This window comes from Papaver somniferum, chromosome 3 (genome assembly GCF_003573695.1).
Source record: "Papaver somniferum cultivar HN1 chromosome 3, ASM357369v1, whole genome shotgun sequence".
NCBI classification, from domain to species: domain Eukaryota; kingdom Viridiplantae; phylum Streptophyta; class Magnoliopsida; order Ranunculales; family Papaveraceae; genus Papaver; species Papaver somniferum.
Window position 1 is genome coordinate 85,198,234 of NC_039360.1, and position 23,232 is coordinate 85,221,465.

Consider the following 23,232-nt stretch of genomic DNA (forward strand, 5'->3'; position numbering starts at 1 on the left):
TCATACGAAGTCCGATTTGAGTGGTTGACCCAAACTTTTAAAGAGGACAGACTCTCCTTTCTTTTAAAAAAAGAAAATATGAATTCGGAGTCTGTTAAGTTGGACCGATTGGCCTGGACATTTGAGTTTCGGTATTTTTCCAGAACTTTTTTAGATTGCATGTCAGTCAGTCTGGAGGCCATAAAAGTCAGAAAGTTTATTAAAACACTGTGACCTTTTGACACGTTATAGAAAAGACGTAGGCGAACAACTTTCGTTTAGGATGTTTTTCCTAGTTCCCTACCCATTTGTACAGTTTTGAGTTTTTCAGGGCTGTTATGTCAGAAATCAGAATTTTCGGTTTTGAACATTGAGGACAATGTTGAGTTTAAGTGTGGGGGGAGTTAGCATTTTTTGCATGTAAAAATAAAATAATACTCTTTGATTTCTTGCATTCTTGAGACTTCATCTTTTGGAGTTAATTATGAGCTATTTAGGATGACACTCTAAACCTTTTAGGTTGAAACAGTTCTTACGGCTATAGATTAAGTTCCATTTATTTCAATCCTTAATATATATACGTTCATAATTGAATGCGAAACTAAGCTATGGTATTTTGAAAGATTCATCCGCAATTAATCATTACTGAATCACTTTCTTTTTATTTTTGCAGTTTATGTTTCTCTAAAGTGATTTGGTGGGATCCTGATACTCCGTGGATGTTGTAGCAAGGTAATCATTGGTTGAGTATATAAAAGTCCCATAAGACAATTGTCTTACACTCTTAAAGAGTAAAGAGTGAGCCGAAAAAAAAAAAAAAAGAAAAAAAAAATATAAGGCTCCTCTTCATTTATCGACACTAATAAATGATAGGTCCGGAATCGCGGATAATCATAGTCGATGAAAACAAAAACCATATCATCATTATATAGCAAGTCAAAAGACTATTGATGAGGTTCTTGACACTTGGATAGCGTATGTGTGAAACGTTGTCCCTGTCTCCGTCGCCTAAGCAAGCGTGGAGTGCAGGATCCAAGGCAACTATCACATACTTGCTGAAAAGGAACATGCGCTTAGAATATCTAATCATGAGGTCGAGTTAAATGGGTGCTTCTCTCAACTAGTGCGCTATAAATATATATCCTTTGACGACATTCATACAAGTATTGTGGGTAACATCTTTCACTTAAGTCAACATTTGCACACTTCACTTTTCTATTTCCATTCTCTTATCATCCATGTGATTTCAGTATGCGAGTGTTGTGAAAACGTTGCAACAAGTACGATGACTATCTTAGTAGAGTTTTGCAATCAGGTTGAATGTCACACGCAAGTAATTGCTTATGTGTGATGATTGGAATGTATGTGGGATGTTTGTAGCTAAAGAACATATGCAAGCTAATTATTTGGCTTTTTCTTTGTGTCTATCCTTAGTGGTTCTTCCAAGGCGAGAAATTGGAGTAGGTTTTGTGGGTATACCTCTTGTAAGCCCTCACGAGACTATAACTCGTCCACTAGGGACACCTAGGGGTTTAAAGGCCTGTTATTCATGCTAAGAGTACCGTATCCTCACGACATGGAGTTGTTGTATTTAGGATTAGTTTTATTTAGTTTGCTCGAGGACTAGCAAAAGCTAAGTGTGGGGGAATTTGATAAGTGCATAATTCATATGATTTTAGTGTCCATTCCATACTTGTTTTAGCTATTATTCTTGCATATTTTCGTATTATTACTCTTGTTTTCTCTTGTTTGCCTCTATTAGGTGAATCATCCAAAAGGAGTATAAAGTGCTGAAAAGATAGAAGAGAAGTATTCCAAGTATCCAAGTGCCAAGTCCAAGAGAAGTGGAAGAAAAGCAACGAAAAGGAGCAAAACACAATAATCAAGAGAAGGCCAAAGACCGATCTTAACTCATTCAAATTAAGGATTTCTCATCCCATTGAGAATTTAAAGATAAAAAATAATGAGGTCATTCCGAGTTCGGATGAAGAAGTTGTGGCCAAAACAGTTTTATTGAAACCGAAGATAGTGCAGTCCGCGAACTGGGTTTGGACGGGGTTCGCAGACTTATTTCCGAAAATTTCTGCTGGATTTTGAAGTTTGCGGACTAGGTTCGCGCACTTAGCAAAGGGGAAACGTGTATTACTCCTTGGAAGGCCTAAGGGCACGTTTGGGAACGTTAATTCGTTATTTTGGGTGGGTTCTTGAACCGAACCCAATACGTGAACGCCAAGCAATGTAAAACCTATAAAAAGGTATTAAGTTATGTGAAATCAATCATATCATTAGGTCACGAAATTGTTAGGGTTTGGAGAGAAGAAACACCACACGGAGCGATTATCAATCGTAACGTTATCTCTTACTTTTCTCATATGTATATCATGGATGTTTCTACATCCATGAGTAGCTAAACACCTATTGATTGAGGATGAATTCTAAGTTGTAAACAAGATTTGAGTTATTATATTAATCTACTTTGAAGTTCTTCAATTGATTATCGTTTGTTAATACTATTTGAATATTTATGATTGATTGATAGATTGTTTAGGTGGCCAACTAAATTGATTTGTTGATTCAATATATTGCTAGTATTATTAGGAGATAAGTAATCGTCGAATAACTTGTACACAAGTAGAGAACACAAAACCTTGCAGAGGGATTCTGTGGAGCGATTGTGTGTATAACAACACTAAAAAGTGGACCTTGATCTAAGAGTCTAACTAGTAGGATCAACCTATCAATTCACAAAAGATGAAGCATTCAATTGGATATGGTAGGCGAGAACTTCCGTATCCAGTGATATAAGGGATTTAGGGATAGCACTGATCTAGCTGTTATTCTACGGTTGGTGATAATCTATGATTAACAAAGAGTGGGAAATTATAATAACTCATTGACGGTTTATATACGAAGAAGGATTCCTCGATCATATCTCTCTCTATTGATTACAATACAACTTTATTTGCTTTGACTATTTATTTTGTTCACAATCTAAAACAACCCCCCCCCCCCCCCCCCCCCCCCCCCCCCTTGTGACACTTAGACAATTAAAACTCACTGCTCTTCGTGGGAACGATCCTTACTTCCATTATATTACCAGTTAATTGTGTGGAAATAAGATTATTAATCTGATTGCACTTAAGACACGCATCAGTCATGCACAAATTATTGAAGACAATCTATCCAAACTGAAAACTTTTGAACTTGGTGCTACTGTCCTGTTTTATTGAGGTTTTTAAACACAGCCATGTTCCTCATTACTTTTGATTATCAATTTTATATCAAAGTGGGGTTTCTTAGCTTTCAACGGTACCAGATTCACTGAATTTAGTTTTCTAATGAATTTTCCACGAATTTTTGAATATGGATTTCCGAACCTGCAATTTCTGTAGAACGTGAATTCTGTCCAGTTTTGTTGAACTATTTTGGCAAAGTTAAATCTCTTACTAAATTTTCGTATCATTTTTATATGAAGGATTATGTTATATTCTTCAAAATTAGCCAAGAAACACTCATTTTTGTTGTCTAAAGAAGTCTACACAATTCTTTGAAAACTGGCTCTGTAATCCGAAATCTCTGAAAACTTGTATTGTTGTTTTATACTTACGTCTTTAGTTCTTTGAGCTATTGAATGTATTCTTTTGTTGGTATTACATGAATACAAGCCTTTTATATTTTCTAAAATGATAAGATTGACTGAGTTTGACTTGCATCAAAGCCCATGAAAATTTATGAGTTTAAATGGTTTAAAACGAATTTGGTTTAAAATGGATGTTATCGCACAAATTGATTGATTTGATGAATTTGTCGATTCTGAATTTTTCTGAGCATTATGATTTAATACTTACTAGTATTTATGATCTTGATTTATGCGGAAAAGCTAAGGTAAGTTGATTTCATGGTTTATGAATCAATATTTGTTGATGGTTTGTTCGATACTCGTATTTAACGATGTTTGTGAACTATTTATGAACTGCGTTGAGCATCCTCTTGGTTACGAACCCTACTGCTGAGTTTGTCGGGCCCATAAGGGGCAATCCATATTAATGGTGACCTGCGGAAGCTCGTCCGGGATGATAGGGTAGTTTTCTGATAAACCTCGATAGATGGTTATTCGTACCCTCACAGTAGATTATTGCGAACTCACTGGTTTTAGATGATTTCGATTGTGTATTGGATTTGTAAGGCCTTCGATACTTCGGTTTTGGATGTGCTCAATAAATTAACGCATTATTTATGCTTAAATCGATTCGAGATATTATCGTTATCTATATTTGTGCATTCTTTGTACTCATGTTATCGTATCGTTATCTCTTTACTGGGCTGTGGCTCACCCTTTTGTTTTGTTTTGTTTTCCATAGAGTTTGAGGTCGGCTTGAGGTAGTAAGCTTGCTTAAGCTTGGTGCATTGAGCTTTGGGGTCAAAGTGAGTACATCACTTTGTGTTCATATATATTCATATGTATCTGGGTTGGCTTATGAAAAAGGATATTGTATTTCCTATTTTTTTAGTTTGTGAAAACTGATACTATCATTTCTTATTGAATTTGTTGTTTTTAAAAAGAGTATTCTAATTAATAAGTGTGTCTCATGTTTAAATGATTTTATGTAGATATTTTGTATTCCACACTTTTTCGATAACTGTTTTGGTAATGTGAATAAAACTTTCATGTACTTTTTGTTAAACCGTAACTTTACTCTTTTTTACAAACAGTTTACAACCTGTGTATCCCAAATGACAGCTCAGAGAATTTGGGATTTTCCGATTGACCGAACTCCACGACCGATCGGAAGTGAAAAATTATCCGAGGCGTCACACAAATCTTCTATTTTCATGACCTTGATGAGGAGCACTACCACCATTACCACTGCCCTCCTCATAAACATTATTTTGAAACATTCTTCGACATGCAAATCCTCCATTTTCATGGACATGGAACATCACATATTAGTTTTACCAAATCTATTGAACCATGTTATCTACAAACTTAAAATGGATGATTATCAAAACAAAATTTACCTGATTCAAAGTCGGCATGCTATCTCTTGGAGACACTATAACTGCTCCACTTCCTTGAGGGATCCGATCATACATTTGTCCAATCTTCACCCTGCGATTATATCGAAGATTCTCCCAGTGCCAGTTGAAGTTTCGAGTGTAGTTAATGGCTTCTCGTCCATTAGGAAAATCAATACCATATGGAAAGCTAGAGATGGGCAATTCAGAGTATGCTCCTCCAAGATTTCTGGGGTCTCCTCAACAAACCCACCTTCACTATAATACACACGAGGCATGTTGTCTGGATTAAAGATCTCAATACTCAATTTGGTATTTTGGTTCTTCTCGGAGATGGAAAACAATGATAAATGAAGAGTTTTCTCTTCAAAAGGATTTTTATATCTCAAGGAAGAGTAAAAGTCCAACTATACTTACAACGAGAGTTATTACCCCCCACCTTCTCTCACTGCTCTATTAGGCACTTCAGTCAGATGGTGCATCCCTTGGTCACGCCTCTAGGATGCACTGAACATAATTATGCTTATTACGTGATTCTGAAAAGATGCTCCGAATGGATTGCAACACTTGGCATACCTATGATACATGAAACCACATTCTCAATTGGATACTCCGACCACGAAGACCCATAAGTTTCTCGAAATTATATCAAAAATTGGCAATTCACCCTTAGTTCCAAGCCCAACAAGCTTCATGCCCAAGGATCCATTAATGGGCCGTCAAAACCATGCCTCACTTTATATCTGATATATTATACTCTCCTTTGGGTTCAATACAACATAATTGATATGTCATTTTCACAACTCAAGGCTAAGGTATGTACTGCTTATCTATCTATTCTATCAGCTTACATTCTGTTAACTCATATATGTAGTCTACACATGCTTCTCTATTGGACAGTGACAAAACTTGCTAGTGACACTCAATCAAACTATACCAGCGATCAAGCTGAGTATACTCTCATATATTGGTCTGACACACTAAGACCAATAAAACAAATCAAGCATATAACCTTAAATATGCATCACGGGCCTCCCAAACAAAATATTATGAACATGTTATTTTCTTTTGTGATTTGGTGCATAGACATGTCTCTCTCACATGTCTTGTTAGTAGTCAACCATCACAAACACATCAAGAACTCATCATCCACACTTGCTCTGGAATCTCTCAGAAGCCACATGGAACTTGTTGAAAAAGCGGGGGTCTAACAACACCACCCAATATTTCGCTTAGCAATTTGTATGGACTAACTCTAAAATACTTTATAGAGAATCAACTAGACAGTCAGACTCAATCTAGGTAAAAGTATCTCAAGGAGTTAATATATCTCTATTGTTTTGATTTACTCAAGCTAATAGAAATCAGCGAGTCCTAATCAAATATAAGGAATAACTCGGATGGTACTAAAGACCAATATCCGAGAATCAATCAATGAAAATCAACAACCAAAGGTTGGATTACTCTAATTGATGATCTAACACACAACCTGTATTATTTCAATTATAAAGATAAAACAATATAATGTGGAAACTGAAATAACACAGTCACCAGAAATTTTGTTAACGAGGAAACCGCAAATGCAGAAAAACCCCGGGACCTAGTCCAGATTGAACACACACTGCATTAAGACGCTACAAACACTAGCCTACTCCAAGCTAACTTCGGACTGGACTGTAGTTGAACCCCAATCAGTCTCCCACTGATCCAACGTACAGTTGTACTCCCTACGCCTCTGATCCCAGCAGGATACTGCGCACTTGATTCCCTTAGATGATCTCACCCACAACTAAGAGTTACTACGACCCAAAGTCGAATACTTGATGACAAACAAATTTGTCTCACACGGACAAGTCTATCGAAGGATTAATCTATCTCCCACAGATAAACCCTAAAAGGTTTTGTTCCGTATTTTGATAGTAATCAAGGTGAACAGGAACCAATTAATAATCCGGTCTTATATTCCCGAAGAACAACCTAGAGTTATCAATCACCTCACAACAATCTTAATCGTATGGTAGCGAAACAAGATGTTGCGGAATCACAAACAATGAGACGAAGATGTTTGCGATTACTTTTGATATCTTGCCTATCAGAGATATCAATCTCAAGCCAATCAATATTATTGTACTCGTATGATAGAAGATGCAAGATCAGATCACACAACTACGATAAAGTAGTATCGGTCTGGCTTCACAATGCCAATGAAGTCTTTAAGTCGTTAACCTGTTTTTAGAAGAAGAAAACCAAAGGTTAAAGGAGAAACGACTCTAGCAAGCAAACTAATATCACACGTAAGGTGTGGGGATTAGTTTTGCATTGATGCTAGATGTCCCCTTATATAGTCTTTCAAATCAGGGTTTGCCATTAAGTTACCTTGGTAACAAAGCAATCAATATCCATCGTTCGATGAAAGCCTGATTTAGGTTCAAGCTATATTTATCAACCGTTAGATCGAAAACTTAGCTTGTTACACACAATTGAAATGCACGCTTCTAGGTTTGTTAACCATACCCAAACGTATGCACTTGTTGGTTCAATAATAGTTAACCAAAAGGTTAGCCATATGAGCATTTCATATCAACCATGTTCTTTTTCACCATAACTAGTTCACATGACTCAAATGAACTAGTTAGAGAGTTGTTCAATTGTAACGAATTCTTATGTAACTACACAAGACACAATTGAAACAAAGATGATTTGATTCAATCGAATAGGTTCATGAACTTTTATAGCCACGGTTTGCAAACTGCATTCCTTAGTATTTTTAAGTTTGAGTTCAGAAATCATCTTCAGATATATAACCTTCTTAAGTTCGCAGACTTAGTTCGCGGACTTAAGTTACCGGGCAGAGTTTACAAACTCCAGCAGAAATTCTCGGGATGAGAACTTCGCCGGTTCGCGGACTGGGTTCGCGGACTTAGCTTCACGCACTAGTTTGTCAACTCCAACAGAAATTCTCGGGTTTGAGAACTTCGGCAGTTCGCGGACTTGGCTCACGACATTCTTCCGGTTCTCTTGATCAACAAAGTTCGCAAACTTTGGTTCAAGGAATATGACTTATACATAAATGTGTTTCCACAACAATGCTTATGTCCACCATTGGTTATGTAATCTAAACTCTCATTCCAATCATTGAAACATTCTTCGTCAAAGCAATTTTCAAAGTGATTGAAACATATCATGACTTTCGTCACTAGGTAAAGATAAACTTGGTCGAAGTGAAAAGCTTACCAACACATATTTCGAGATATAAATAGGCGAGGTATACTCGTCTCGAAATATCAACTGTGTATAATCAAAGTCTATATATATCATACGACTTTTTGTCTCAAGAAGTAGGAGATAAAATAGATAGACTTTTGAGTGATATATAAGTTCAAGTCTTCACATACCTTTTTGTCGAAAAGCTCCACCGGTTCCTTGAGTAGTTCTTCTTCTTGTATGATGAATCGCCATGAAGTCCTTGAGCTCAACTACACTTTTGATCCTAGTCCGAGACTTAGCTATATTAGACTAGAAATCAAGACTTATAATTTTGATCACTAACATTGACAAACATGCTTGAGATAGTAACACATGCGAGTTCGATCGAGCAATGCTCTAACACTTGTCTTATTATTCCGATTGTTTTTGGCGTATCGAACATAGTCACACTCATCTCTATAACAATATACATAGTACCATCAACAGACCAAGGTGCTCAAGTACAAAATTCAAAATAAAGTTGGTCGTTTCCTCACTCTAAATACCATTTCCCTCATCATCCCTACCACTTCCATCACCCATACCCTATACCTCTCAACAAAAATTCTCATAGCCTCCTCATCTAGTTCTAAACCAAATGAATCTGTTGATAACCTAGTTGAGCAGATGAATTCTACTCTAAATATCTCTGAAGATTTATTTCCAAAACTCTTCATAAACTCTGAAAATATTTTACCAAAAAAGCAAGAAATCTGGAAATGGGTCTTCATTGGAAGACTTTGCAGCAGAATCTCTCATGAAACCAGAACCATCTCTTGATTCATCAACTCCACCTGGAAACTTAGAAGGGATGCAGAGGTGGCTCTTTGGAAGAAGATAAGAAACTATTATTCCATCAGACTTGGTAGTATTGAAGACTATAAAGTTCTCAGACAAGGAGGGAGTAGAGGTATCTTCAACAAACTTATTTTTTTAACTGAAGTTCCTCCTCCAGGACCTGATTTTATTGATGAAGCCAACTTTTATTCTATCAAGATTTGAGTATTAGTGAAAAGGGTACCTAGACACATCATACCTAATATCAGAAACATTCTCAAACCTTCTAGTATATACCAAGATGCAAAAAGAGCCTATGGTATAGACAAAGATGAGAAGAATCTTGAGGTACTCTTAACCATTAACATTACCAGAGCCTTAAAATTTGGTATAGATGCTTATGAGACACCAACTATCTCACATTAGTTGGAGTTTGCTTATGTATTGTATGGCATTGCTTTCTGCATAGTATGCAGAATCCTTGATCATCCTGGTCCTCTCTGTGAGGAAAAAGAGGAAACTTCTCCACATATTAGCAACAAAGCTAACTCCTTCAACACCAACAATTTTAATACCCACCCAAAACCCCAATACCTATAATCAAGAAAAGATCATACTCAGACAAAGATGTTGCTGAAGAATTTGCTACTAAGATGGGACTAGCACAAAGGAAAATTGTCATCAAAAACAGCTCTGAAGAACTTGATGGCCCTGAAGATTTCCTCATCTTCAAAGAAGGACTCCAAGACCCCATTACTGAGAGGATCCCATCTCATAATCCTGAAGCTCTTACTTGTCAAAAAAAGCACAGAAAGATCCTAGAGAAAGCTGAAGATAAAAACCAAAAGAAAAAGGGTACCAACATCAAAGTATCTTCTAGGATGCAAACTCTACCTGCAAACCAAAGGAATGAGAGTACCATCAACCCTGACAATATTTTTCCTAAGAACACTCTCAACATACCCAACCCCTATACTTCTATTCCTTCCTTAACTGATATCCAAGAGCAGATTAATGAAGATTTCAATTTTCAGAAGAAATTGCTATGGGAAAGGAGGAAGAAGGAGTCCAAACTTAAATTTGCTTCTATATAGAGTTATCCCCAACCTATAGATATAAAGAGGAAAAACCAAATGTTGTCAAGCTCCACAGATCATAACCTGAATACCTGGGACCAATTACCTCCATCCAAGAAGAGCAGTATTCAAGACCAGAACAAGGAAATGAGCATCTGACAAACTTGACTAGTAGTAAACTTGTGGGAGTCCATCCTTTTCATATTATTGAGTTACATGCTATTACTCTAGTTTCTTCTTTAAACTCCTTAACTATGCTTACTGCCCTTTTTATTACTCTTTTATATAAGGATATGAACCTCTGGCATACTATGAACATAATTCATCTATACACCTGCATAAATTTCAATATTTGCATAAACTACATTATAAGCTACGTTATCCTCCTTTTTGTTTATCCTAGAGTTTCTTATTTCTTGCAATTCTTTAATATCATGACATGGAACTGTCAAGGTCTAGGGAAACACAATACTAGTAGACACCTGAATAACATGCTAAATAAGCATAATCATGACATTTTCTTCTTATCTGAGACAAAACAACAGTCTAAAAATATGAAGACTACCCTTACCAATATATGAGTCACTAACTTTTGGTTTGTAGAACCAACAGGAAAAGCTAACACTGCTGGTGGTCTGGTTCTAGCTTGGAAAACTAGCTTTAACATTACTATTCGGGATTTTTCCAACAATTACAAAATTATATCCAAACTTATATCCAAACTTATATCCAAACTACCTACAAAATTATATCTCTTTATGCAATACTACCTACAAAATTATATCCAAACTTCTCACACAAAGACTTAAACCTCTCTTACCTAAACTCATCTCCCTCTTTCAATCTGCCTTCATTCATGGCAGACAAATTTCTGATAACATTGCCATTGCTCATGAGCTCATCCATCATATGAATACCATACATGGGAAAAAAATGAGCTAAAGGCATTATGTGTATCAAAATTAACATGGCAAAGGATTTTGACAGAGTCAGCTGGGAATTCCTTATGAAAATTATGGCCCAAATGGGTTTCAGTACCCAGTGGTGTAACCTGATTATGCAATGTATCTCTACTACTAATCTTGATGTTCTTGTGAATGGTTCTGCTGGTAAATTCTTCAAGACCACTAGAGGACTCGGACAGGGTGATCCTTTCTCCCCTTACCTATTCCTTTTCTGCATGTAGGCTCTTTCCAGATATCTTATACATGTTGAAGCTCAAAACATGATTCATGGTGTCAAATTAAGTGTCGATGCTTCTGCTATCAGTCACCTTATCTTTGTTGATGACTATATGATCTTCTGTAAAGCTAATATGGAGGAATGCATAAATCTTATCAAGGTTTTTCAGGACTTTAGTCAATCTTTAGGGCAAATGATAAACTTTACTAAGTCTGGCATCTTTTTCAGTAAAAACACTGCTCCTGACGTTGCTGATAGCATAAGCCAACTCATGAAAGTTCAGAAGATTGATATCAAGGATAAATATCTGGTGTTCCTTTTTCTTCACCAACAAAAGAAAAATGCAAGCCTTCAAACCCTGCATAGACAAATTAAAATTCAGGCTAGCTGGATGAAAAGCTACTCTATCAACAGCTGGTAAAGTTACTCTGATTCAGTCTGTTACCTCTACTTCAAGTATCTACCAAATGAACTGCTTCAAGCTTCCAAAGGTCACCTGCAAGGAGATTAATGCTATTCAGAGAGACTTTTTTTGGAATAAGGATCAAGATAAACCTAAAGGCCTTTACTACATGGCTTGGGATGCTGTTAACAAACCAAAAGAACTTGGAAGCTTGGGTTTCAAGAATATGGAATATTTCAATAATGCCATGATCGCAAAAATAGCCTGGAGACTAATCACTGAACCTCACTCTTTATGGTGTTGCTCTATGAAGGCTGCTCATTTCCCAAATCATGAAGTCATAAGGATGGATACCAAACCTAAACCTTCTGATTCTTGGATATGGAAAGGTATTCTTGAAGGCATTACTAATGTCCAAAAGTAATACATTTGGAAGATTGGAAATGGTAATCTAATTCACATCTGGGAGGACAGATGGTATGATGGTGAAACTGACATCCTTCCAAGACCACCCAATTTCCCTTCTAACCTCAACATTGTCAGTCAAATTCTCAACACCAATGGTGACATTTTAGCTTTATGGATCACCCAGGATGTTCAACAGTCCATTCAACTTACTCAACACAACATTAATTCTGAAGACAAAATTATCTGGAGACTTTCTAACAAAGGGTTTTTCTTTGTGAAGTTTTTATATGATAAACAGATAGCTGATAAGTATGCTAATGATGTTCTTACTTCTCCATGGGATAAAATCTGGAAACTTGATACCAGTTATTCGTATGGAAATGTGCTCATGGCATTCTTCTAACTAATGCTAAGAATGCCAGTAATCTGACATATATTGATCCAATCTGCAATATTTGCAAAAGTGCTAAGGAAAATATTACTCATATCCTCCTCTGCTGCCCTGCTGCTTATGATGTCTGGGGGAAATTGTTTGGGAATTCTCATCAAGTCTTTAGTAACTTTTTTTCCTTTCATGATTGGATTAATAGCCGGCTCACTACTCACAACTCTACTACCAGCTGGAATGCAGTCTTTGCTACTATTTGATGGTTCATCTGGAAAGCCAACATATTTTCAGGAATATTACCCCATCTACTGATAGTACTGCCTTGAAAATTACCCAGCATATTTGCTCTTTTAACAGAGTGATACATAATCCAGGGCACATTCTAAACAACATATTCTATCAGGATACTAACAATGAACACCTTGCAAGAAATGCTAGGCTTATAAACCACCGTAAGGAAAATTTGGAATCACTATTAACATTAGTATATTGGAAGTGAATACTAACAATGCTAATGGTGATTTACCTCCTTATACTAACTTTGTTTTAATTGTTGTGTCCTTTTCAGTCCAATGTATGGGAGCAAGGAACTACAAAGACTCAACAGAGCAACAAAGACAGACAGAGGAGCTTATCTAGCATTGGAATGAGGCAAAGATATGCAAAAATCCAACATGGAATTTGCAGCAGAACATGATGAAACTTTACAGGCCATTAAGAAAGGTTACCAGATGGAAGTTCAAGAAAGATTTCAAGTAGGATTCAACCAGACTCATGGAGGCAATTTTGAAGCTATTAATTTTGTCCTAAGCAACTTCATTAAAGTAACTCCTCATTAGAACCTCTCGGCGATTAGATTAGCAAAAATTTACATTCAGTCAAACTTATGACATAACTTAAATTGGAAAATAGTTTTTTGATACTCTCCAGTACCAGTTCATGTTTCGACTGCTCAGACTCCTAGTTATGACTCTCATTCGACTGTGGATGTTCAGAATGGTGCTAGACTTAGCCTATCTGAACACCTTTTTGTACCTTAGAGTTAGTTGCTCTTGTTGCACACTCTCTCTGTTTTCTAATTAAAAAAATCATAAAATTAAAACATTTAAACTCCAAACTAGAAAGAAAACTGAATTACATAGGATACAAGAGCTATGAAAAACTATACATGATGATTTAAATAACCTTAATGCAATTTCTTTTGGGTGGCAGTAAGACACGACTGCTTTCAGCACTCTCGAGTACATCGGCTATTAGAGCAAGTGCATGACAAAGTTTTAGAGTTACACCTTGTTCGTTTACCGAAATCATTTGACTTGAGTCAGATCTGACTCGATATGTTTGTTTTGAGTTAGATCTGACTCAACTGACTCAAAAAAATGTGAGTCAGTGGTTTGATTCCATGAGTCAGGAGTATTTTGTTACCTGACTCAAACGGGTCCGAGTCAGAGGTTAGGTCTGAATCAGAGATCGAGTTAGATCTGACTCAAAATTGAAAACAAACGGTCTGACACCTGACTCGTGACGAGTCAGGGATTGATTCATATCCAAATTACGAGTCAGATGCAACAAACATGGTGTTAGCCAACAAAACTTACATACATGAAATCCTAGTTTCAAGTTTCAACAAACAACGATAACAGATCCACTCACGGAACACAAGGACAACTTCACATTTAAGTTGTCATTGGTACATGTTTTCTATATCAATCCAAGTTAATGAAATCATTGTTCTTGTTGAAAATTAAGAGAAGATAGAGAAGGAGGAGGAGAATGAATCTGATGGCTCTTGTTGTGGTGGTGGTGGTTGGAAGTGATTCTGATGATGGATATCGTTCAGAGAAATATGATAGTGATGATGCAGGAACTTGGGCAGTTGATGTTCGAATTTGGGGTGTTGGCTATTTGGTTTCCAAAGCATCATCACGAACCTTAAGATTTAAGAAGAATGATGATGCATAAACCAAAAGCTAAACTCTGTTCTTCTTGAGATTCTTAATTTATTGTAAATGTGAATTATCTTACTAATATAAAGAAAAGAGGTATTTTTGGTGAAGCCTTCCTTTTTGGTGAAGCTTTTTCACATGACAATAATATCCCTATTAATTAAGCTTTTAGTTAATATTTGTATATTTACAGGAATGTCATTGTTTTAAAAATAGATCAAAAAAATTAAAACCTAGATATCTTTAAAAATACACATCGGATTTTTGCAAAATTAATATATTTGGAAAGCTCTTTAAATTATCTACGTAATGAGTACAAACAAGGATATTAAATTTTTATTTTAAGGATTTTTTTTTCATTATTATCAAATTTGGTGTTGTTAAAAGAATCCAATTCAAACTGGCTTTACTAGTAGTATATAAAAGAAACCGTGTCTTGTGAGATTAATGAGAATTGCGATTTCGCCAATATTTGTTCCAAAGAGTTTCTCTGTTTTCGTTGTTGAATATATACTACGTTCTAATCCTCTCTGTACGTATTCGAACCAAAATATTCTCTCATCTGAGTACCACTGGTGAGACCTGACCGCTGAAACTAAGATGCGCTTCTGGTCAGTAAATAACCAAAAAACAGATCAAACTGTACAGAGCAACTACGGGGATCAATGCGAATACCAGGCAGCGCCTAGACTGATGTCGTGCAAAGAAACTCCGACGACCCTAATAAGAGCCCTAATAAGAAAGGAATAAGACCCCTAATAAGAAAGGAATAAATAGCAAGACGAACGGAGGAACTTTTAACAGAAACGAAGAAAAAATCAATGGCAAAACCAAGAGTGAAAAAGTTAGGAAACTCGATGGCAAACCCAATAGTTGTCGAAGACGAAGAAAAACCAATGGCAAACCGAATAGTTGTTGAAGACGAAGAGAAACCAATGCCAAACTCAATAGTTGTCGAAGACGACGAAGAAAAACCAATGGCAAACCCAATACTGACGAAGGAAGAGAAATCAATGGCAAAACCAATAGTCTTCAAAGACGAAAAAAACCAATGGCAAACCCAGTAGTTTTCTTTGACATGACCATCGGTGGGAAACCTGCCGGCCGTATCGTGATGGAACTGTTTGCCGATTGTGTACCTCGTACTGCTGAGAACTTCAGAGCACTTTGTACCGGAGAGAAAGGAGTTGGTCGGTGTGGAAAGCCATTACACTACAAGGGGTCTATTATTCACAGAGTGATGCCTGGATTCATCTGTCAAGGAGGTGATTTCACTGCTGGGAATGGTTCTGGTGGTGAATCAATCTATGGTGCTAAGTTTCCTGATGAGAACTTCGTGAAGAAGCTTACTGGGCCTGGAATTTTATCCATGGCTAACCTTGGTCCTGATACTAATGAATCTCAGTTTATGATCTCTTTCGAAAGTCGTCCTTCTCCGTATAACCCTTTCGGCAGGCATTTCTTTTTAGATGGGAAACATGTTGTTTTTGGACAAGTTGTTCAAGGTATGAATGTTCTTAAAGCTATTGAGAAAGTTGGAAGTGCGCTTGGATATTTCTCTAAACAAATCCTTATTGTCGATTGTGGTCAGCTTTAAATTTTTTTTGGGACCATGATTTTTTTTGGGACCATGATTTTATTTTGGGTAAAGACATTAGAAGTAAATCTAGATCATCCCTTATATAGATATTTATATTAATACCTAAATTACTCTCCTGAATAATTTTGGGTGATGATTAGTTAGTGTTAATAATAGTTAGTGTAATGATTAGTGAGATGATTAAGTTAAAGATAATTAGTGAGATTAAAAAATCAGATGTTTTTTTTTTAAAGAAGTAGGATTATTGAGAGAGTAAAGTTAGAGAAGATGAAGAAGGAAAACATGAAAAACGATGGATTTTACCAACCACAACCGGAGGAAGGGTATTTGGGTACCCAGGTAGGCTTCAAACTTAGATAATGTTGGTTGAATTGCTCCAAACATTCAAAAAAATGAAATTTTTTATGTAAATTTGGGCCAGTTCGGTTAACCATATGTCAACAACATGTAACCAAACACATCTGAAAGTGTAGTTCGGTTACCATATGTCAAGAACATGTAACCGAACACACCTGAAAGTGTAGTTCGGTTACGTTTTCCAAACACGCAAGTTACCGAACTCGCTCGTTAATGGAAGTTTTGGTCGTACAGTGCAATGTTCGGTTACCTAGGATAAAATGGTAGGTAACCGAACTTTGAACTTGACAATTTATTTGAGTACATCTTGTGTGTTCAGTTAGTTCGCAAACTTCAACGCTACCAAGTTCCTAACCGAACTTCAGGTTAAAAGTAACCTAGTGTTAGAAGTTCGGTCGGTTCGCAAACTTCAACATATTTTGCGAATCAACAGAACTGGGCTTATAGGTAGAGTTCGGTTACAAAGAAAACTTAATAATTTTACGAATCAACAGAACTTGGCTTATAGGTAGAGTTCGGTTACAAAGAAAACTTAATAATTTTGCGAACAAACCGATCTTATGGATTTGTATTGTTCTAATACAAGGAGTTCGGTTAAAAGTATTTTTTTTGCGAATCAACCGAACTTTGAATTCGGTTAAGAAAAAAATAATTTGTGATAACCGAACTTTTTACTGAAAAAAACTCCATTAAACCTCTCTGCAACTTCCATTTTCAACTCATTTTGATGATTAGTTCTCATTTATTCAACCAAAAACGAATGACAAGTAATGGGTTCGTGAGAATATCTTTGTTAATGTTTTAAATTAAGCTATATATATAGTGGTGGTGGTAATCGGAGGTGGTGGTGGTAATCGGTGGTTTTTGGTGGTGATAATTGGAGGTGGTGGTGGTGATAATCGGCGATGGTGTGCGGTGGTGGTAATCGGTGGTTGTTGGTGGTGGTGGTAATCGGCGGTGGTGGGTGGTGGTGGTGGTAATCGGTGGTGGTGGTGGGAGGTGGTGGTTATATATATATAGAGAGAGAGGTGGTTATTGTGTTGATTTTAAATTAAATTAGGTTAAAGGTAGGTTAGTCATTTCAATGTTTTAGGACACCCCTTATAACTATAGGGAAGGTGGCATAATAAGACTATGGTCCCCAAAAAAACCATGGTCCCTAAAAAAATCATTCTTAATTTTACTCATAATTGGGGGTTTAGTTTCAAGGTTTAAGATTAGATGGTTTTATTTAGGGATCTCTATATTTTTTATCTATCTTTATGTGTTCTAATGTTAAAATGATGAACTATATTTTCTCTGCTGAATGGAAAAAGATTTTCTAAACTATAACATTCACTGATATTACTGAGTTACATTAAGATGGAAGACAAAATAAACATGAAAAGTAAAGGAAAAAACAAAGTTGATTTCCTAGAAACAGAGATAGTTTTTGCATAGCCCTAATTAAGTGCCAAATGACAGATGCCAAGTCCTACAAAATCAGGCTTGACAAACCGGGCTTGGCAAGGACCATAACCAACAACAACAACAGATGAGATGAAAGAAAGTAAAAAGACAGAAATTAATAAGCTAAAAATCAAACTCAGTTTTTTCAACTAATTACCTCAACTAGGTTCATCCTTGAAGTTTCTTTATCTTCTCCTCACGCACTTTACTTACATGGAAGGGATGGACGATGAATTTACAAACGCCGAACCAAGGAGATCATCACACAAGCTATTTCTGTCATGGGTCTTGTTAGTGTCAGCTCTTGGACTACTTGCTGTGCTACTGTTAGATAGTGATCCAAATGTAGTTTTCTGGAGAACACCAGTTGGAGATGATCCCATCCTAGGGCTGGAATCCCAACCTACAGTCATTAGATTCAAGCCTGACGTGTTTTTACTATCTCCTGCATTGCTATTTGTGTTGTTTAGTACTTCTCCAAGTGGCCCTCCCATGGAATTTTCCCAAGAGATTGGTATCCAGCTTGCCTGCCTGTGAGTTGGTTCATTTATGATGGTACCTACTCCTAATCCCATCTGAGTAGGATCAAACTCACGTGACAAACGCAGAGGAGAAAGAGCAAGTTTGTCATGGGTAGGTGAAGATGAGGCTGATGAGAAGTCTGAAGAAGGTACAGGGATTGAAATTGAGAGTTGGGTTCGATCTGATTGGATTTCTTCCATTTCAGGCCAGGACATGGCTGATCGATCTGACCGATTTTTGGGCCAATCATCCATGAAATGACGAAGGGGATGCTGGTCTTGGGTTTCTGGGTCATTAAGGTCAGCAGAAGAACCGAAGTAGGAGCTTCTCTCCGAAGGATTCAGCAGGGAATCTGTAGGAACAAAGCCAAATTCAGATCGAGAAGATTCCTCGAATGGGTTGTGTTGTTTGGTGATGGAGAATAAGGAGTCTTTGGATCTCATGTTCATGGTGGGTGATAACATAGAGAGGCCCTGTGACTCTTGCATTCGACTGCCCATATCTTTGTTCAGAAAGTTCCTGCAAGAGACCATACAAAATTAAAAAACTGACAGAGGAAGGAGCAGAAAAAAAATGATATAGGCAGCAAACCCTGTTACCATAGTGTTTATCACACAACATTGCCCGTGTTAATCAGGAATACATTAGGCCATTAGATGATGAAATGCATTGCACTTTCCTCCAACGGATTTGTGCTACTTTGCTTTGTGCAGAATTCAAGGGAAACAAAAGTTTTTATTATGCAAACCATTGTGGATGTCTAAAAAAGCCAAGCTATAAATTGGCTTCAGCTATGGCTTCTGGGGAAATCCACACTGGTAATGAAATTCATTATAGTCAGGCAGGGTTGAATTGAAAAATATTTTTCTTATTGGAGCATCCTTAAAATGCTCCCAACCATATTTGGCATAATTGACTACACCTGTTTCTATTGCAGGGTATAAATATGCTAAATTAGACTTTTTATCCAGCCGCATTGGTCATGCTCTAAGCTAGTTCCGTGGAAGCTGTAAGATTGATGGTTTAACTAATGTAGGTCACTACTTTATATCCATAACTTGAAAATATTCTCTAGCCAAGTAGGTTCTCTACATCAATCCTACACAATTGGAGAAAGAAACAAATAGGGAACAATGACAATCTAACAAACAATTCAATGTTCTCAAAAGGGGGAATCTTGATGTAAAGAGTAGTCACGTTCACCAAAGTGAAAAAGAAATAAAGTGGGTCTACTCTATCTAAAAAGGAAATTAAGCCCAATTTTAAACATAAGGTTAATGTAATAGAATTCAAGATGGGATGGAAGTGAACAGAAAACATGTCAAGAGGTAAAACCACATTTACCTATTGATTTGGGTGTTTACAGAAGCATCAAGAGCACTTGCTTGCAAATTTTTGATCGGGTACTGTGCTATGCTAACGCCGTTGGAAGCAACACTATTGGCGACAACCGATGCTGATGAGGAACCCATCTGTATCGCCTTCGCGGTAGCGGGCCCCGAGCCGGCTTGGCCAGTAATCTGGCCTTCCACAGGCTTTCTTGAACGATGGCGGCCTCTGTTCATGTGCCGCTCGCAGTATTTCTGATCGGCAACAGCGTCCCTTGAGCACCGCCATTTCTTCCCATCGGTTCGACGACATCTTCCTGGTTCAGGATCTGTGTTGCTAGAGAAACCCATATGGAAAGACCCCCATCCCACTAAAAGAAAGAAAAGAAGATAAAAGTTTCAGAACAGGAAAAAATAAAATTTAAATTAAATTAATGAAAAAGAAACAAGGTTCTGCACATCAAAAAGAAATTAGAGTTGGATAAACTTTTTACTAAAACAGAAATTACTTTTTTAACAGTTGCAAACCATGAAATTACAGTGGATACTGTATAAAGCAAAGTTTCAGCTACATGCATTATTTCATTTCTCATAAAATTACAAACATTTCTGAAGATGAAATAAGAAAGATGAGTATCTAGATCTTAGAAGGCAAAAAAATGTTTTCCTTTTCATCATAAATGTGAAAAAACTTACGAGTATTAGGTCTTATAGATCCACCAAAACCAGGAAAGCCAGTTAGATTTTGTGCTTTTCTAATAGGAATGAGGAGATTAGAAGGTATTGGTACATTTGCATTAATGTACTTATAGATCAGAGCTTGATGTTCTAACTCCATCCACTGATTTGGAGTAAATGGTCCCCTAACTCCAGCTAAAACTCCATGCATGCCTGAACTGAAGCTCCCTGAAATCCACAGAAAAAAAAGAAAGCTGAGATTTCAAGAAAATAACAAAGGAATGTATCTGGCAAATGAAGCAAAAGCTATAACCTTTGTCTGCAACATTTAAGGAAGCTACAAAAATCATGAAAGCTTTGCCTTTCACAGAAGAAGAAAACAATAAAACAAACAAACAGAAAGAAAAAAAAAAAAAGAGATGTTAAACCAATCAAATGAATTGGGTTCTGAAGTTCATTTTACCACTGTTCATTGCAAAATCCCATCTCCCCAAAACAAAAACAAAAAAGAAGAAACTTTTCTTTGACAAGACTCAAAACCAAGATTGTTTTTTTTTGTTTTTTTAATTTTAGTTGGTGTTCTTGATAAGACCTGTCACACTTCAAACAGTTCCAAGAAACAATAGTAGTATAAGATAAGAAAGACTCTGTTAAAACATAAAAGATGATCAGAAGAAACCCATTACTTCTTCAATTATCTTGAAATCTCTTTAATGAAAAAAGTAATAGAGTACTATCTTACTGCAGTTAATACCTGTAGTTCTAGGGATAGTAGATGAAGTGTGATGATAAGAGTAAGGCAATGTTGAGTTTTGCAAACTTCTCTCCATTAAACCACCATCATTATTATTATTAAGTAAAAAGGGATCAGATTTAGGAGAAGCAAAGCTCAACATCTGTGTTTGTGCCTGACCATTATCAGAGAATAATGAATTAGATCTTAGTGATGAACTATTATTCCTCTGTTGAAACAGCATTGTCTTTGAACCAGTATTACAGAAATCATCAGCTCTTGACATTTTCAAGCTTCTCCAATTATCTTCAGCTGACCCAGATCTTTCTTGCTTATTAAAACCAGATCCATATCCTTTCTGTCTAGTTTGATCAGCATCTGATGAACCCAGAGAAGGAAACCCATTTATTTCAGAACTACCCATCATTCCATCAAAACCCACAACCCCAAAATCCATTCCTGTAAAAACCAACCAACCGACCGACCTACCAAAAAACTAAAGATTGAATCATGGGTTTATCAGATGAAGATTCATGATTCAGAAGAGAAGTTGGAGTGAACATTTTAATGTCAGTATGAAAAAGTCTGTTAGAATGATTACGCTCAGTGTTGTTAAGCTTCAGTATGAAAAACCAGAATGGTTTTCTTATTTTTCTTTTTGCTTGTAGGGGGTGAGGAGATATTGATTTGAGCAAGAAAAAATAATTGAGAGAAAAAAAGAGTAGAGAGGAGTGAGTAGTACTAGTAGTAGAGTAGAGACAAGAGATGGAGGGAGAGAGAGAAGTGTGTTTGTGTATTGAGATAAAAGTTGGTACTAAATACTCTACGCCTCAAGTATACTACCAAAAAATCTGTTTTTCTTTTCCTTCTTCAATTTATCTCTCACAATTTATAATAATAAATATCCTAAATTTAATTTTTTAATGATTATATTTAGAATTTAGTTTTTTAATAATTATATTAAGTTTGAAAATAAAAATCTGAATTTCCTAAACTAGACATGAACTTAATTATGACTTGAATTACTCTCATTTTTTTTTTCTTTACATACCTCTTTTAAGAAAAAAAAGTCAAGCTGAGATATAGAGGAGCGAAGATATTCGTACTATGAAAGATAACTTTGAAGATATTGTGTTCAAGCATAGATATAGAGAAGCGAATTCTATGGCTGATTATCTGGCAAAGACGAGTGCTACGAAGGAAATGGAAGGTGTATGGATGTTGCAACCGCCAAGGAAAGTTTCCAAGTTGCTGTATGAGGGTTGTACTGGAAGAGCTCACCGTAGATTGGTGAGAGTTAGTAGTTAGTCTGTTTGGCTTAGGCCAACAAAAAAAAGGAAAAAAAAAAATCGGCCAACAACCAAGAGATGAAAATCTTAAGTTTTTTATATGAAAATAAAATTGGACGCAATGGAAAATAATTTTTATATATCAAGATTAGTGATAAGGATAAACTCGTAGGAAGGGATTATTTTTAATTACGTTTGGAAAATTTTGATGCGGAATTAATTATAAAATCTGCATAACTGAAAGTATTATGAAACTGCTAATAATTGAGTCAATATATAATTCACTTTTAATTATGTAATTATTTGTATTCGAATGAAGCTTAAACTCTGAAAAATGACTGTGACCACCTTTTAAAGAGATAAGATAACACAACAGAAAATACTGGTTTCTATTGAGTTCCAAATATAATTATTATAGTTCTATTTGTTTGTTTTTATTATATATCATCCTTCATATTTCAATTAGTATGTTAAAAAATACTCAAATTAGAATGACAACCTAAGTTGTATTGATAAAATTTTCGTTTACAAATAGATGAAATAGATAGATTGGTTTAGGATGTAAAATCATATAAAATAAATATCTAAGTATTTTATATTTGACTTACCTGACAAAAACATACCCATAACAACGCGGCAACAAATTACTAATCTGCAAATTTTGCAAGATTTGATTTTCATATTTTATGATATTTCTGACAAGAAAATACAGTCGATTGTATCGAAACCACTAAAACTGATGTTTCAGCAATATACCATTATGACATTCAAATCTCTAGACTGTAATAACCACGGGAACGCCATTATTTACAGAATTTATTAATACTCATCTCTCAATCAAAAATTATTAAATTT

At 36.1% G+C, this 23,232-nt stretch overlaps 2 protein-coding genes across 2 annotated transcripts; one reads left to right on the forward strand and one right to left on the reverse strand.

Moving 5' to 3' along the window:
• Positions 1 to 15,472: 15,472 nt before the first annotated feature.
• On the forward strand, positions 15,473 to 16,018 carry LOC113361428 (peptidyl-prolyl cis-trans isomerase-like). The gene has a single exon (XM_026604679.1). The coding sequence runs from the start codon at positions 15,473 to 15,475 to the stop codon at positions 16,016 to 16,018; it is 546 nt and encodes a 181-aa protein (XP_026460464.1).
• Positions 16,019 to 17,766: 1,748 nt separating this feature from the next.
• Positions 17,767 to 21,857, reverse strand: LOC113356715 (growth-regulating factor 1-like). The gene is made up of 4 exons (XM_026599926.1): positions 21,110 to 21,857; positions 20,374 to 20,583; positions 19,694 to 20,048; positions 17,767 to 18,868 (listed from the first exon to the last, which is right to left on the reverse strand). The coding sequence occupies exons 1-4, from the start codon at positions 21,543 to 21,545 to the stop codon at positions 18,037 to 18,039; spliced, it is 1,833 nt and encodes a 610-aa protein (XP_026455711.1). The 5' UTR covers positions 21,546 to 21,857; the 3' UTR covers positions 17,767 to 18,036.
• Positions 21,858 to 23,232: the final 1,375 nt, after the last annotated feature.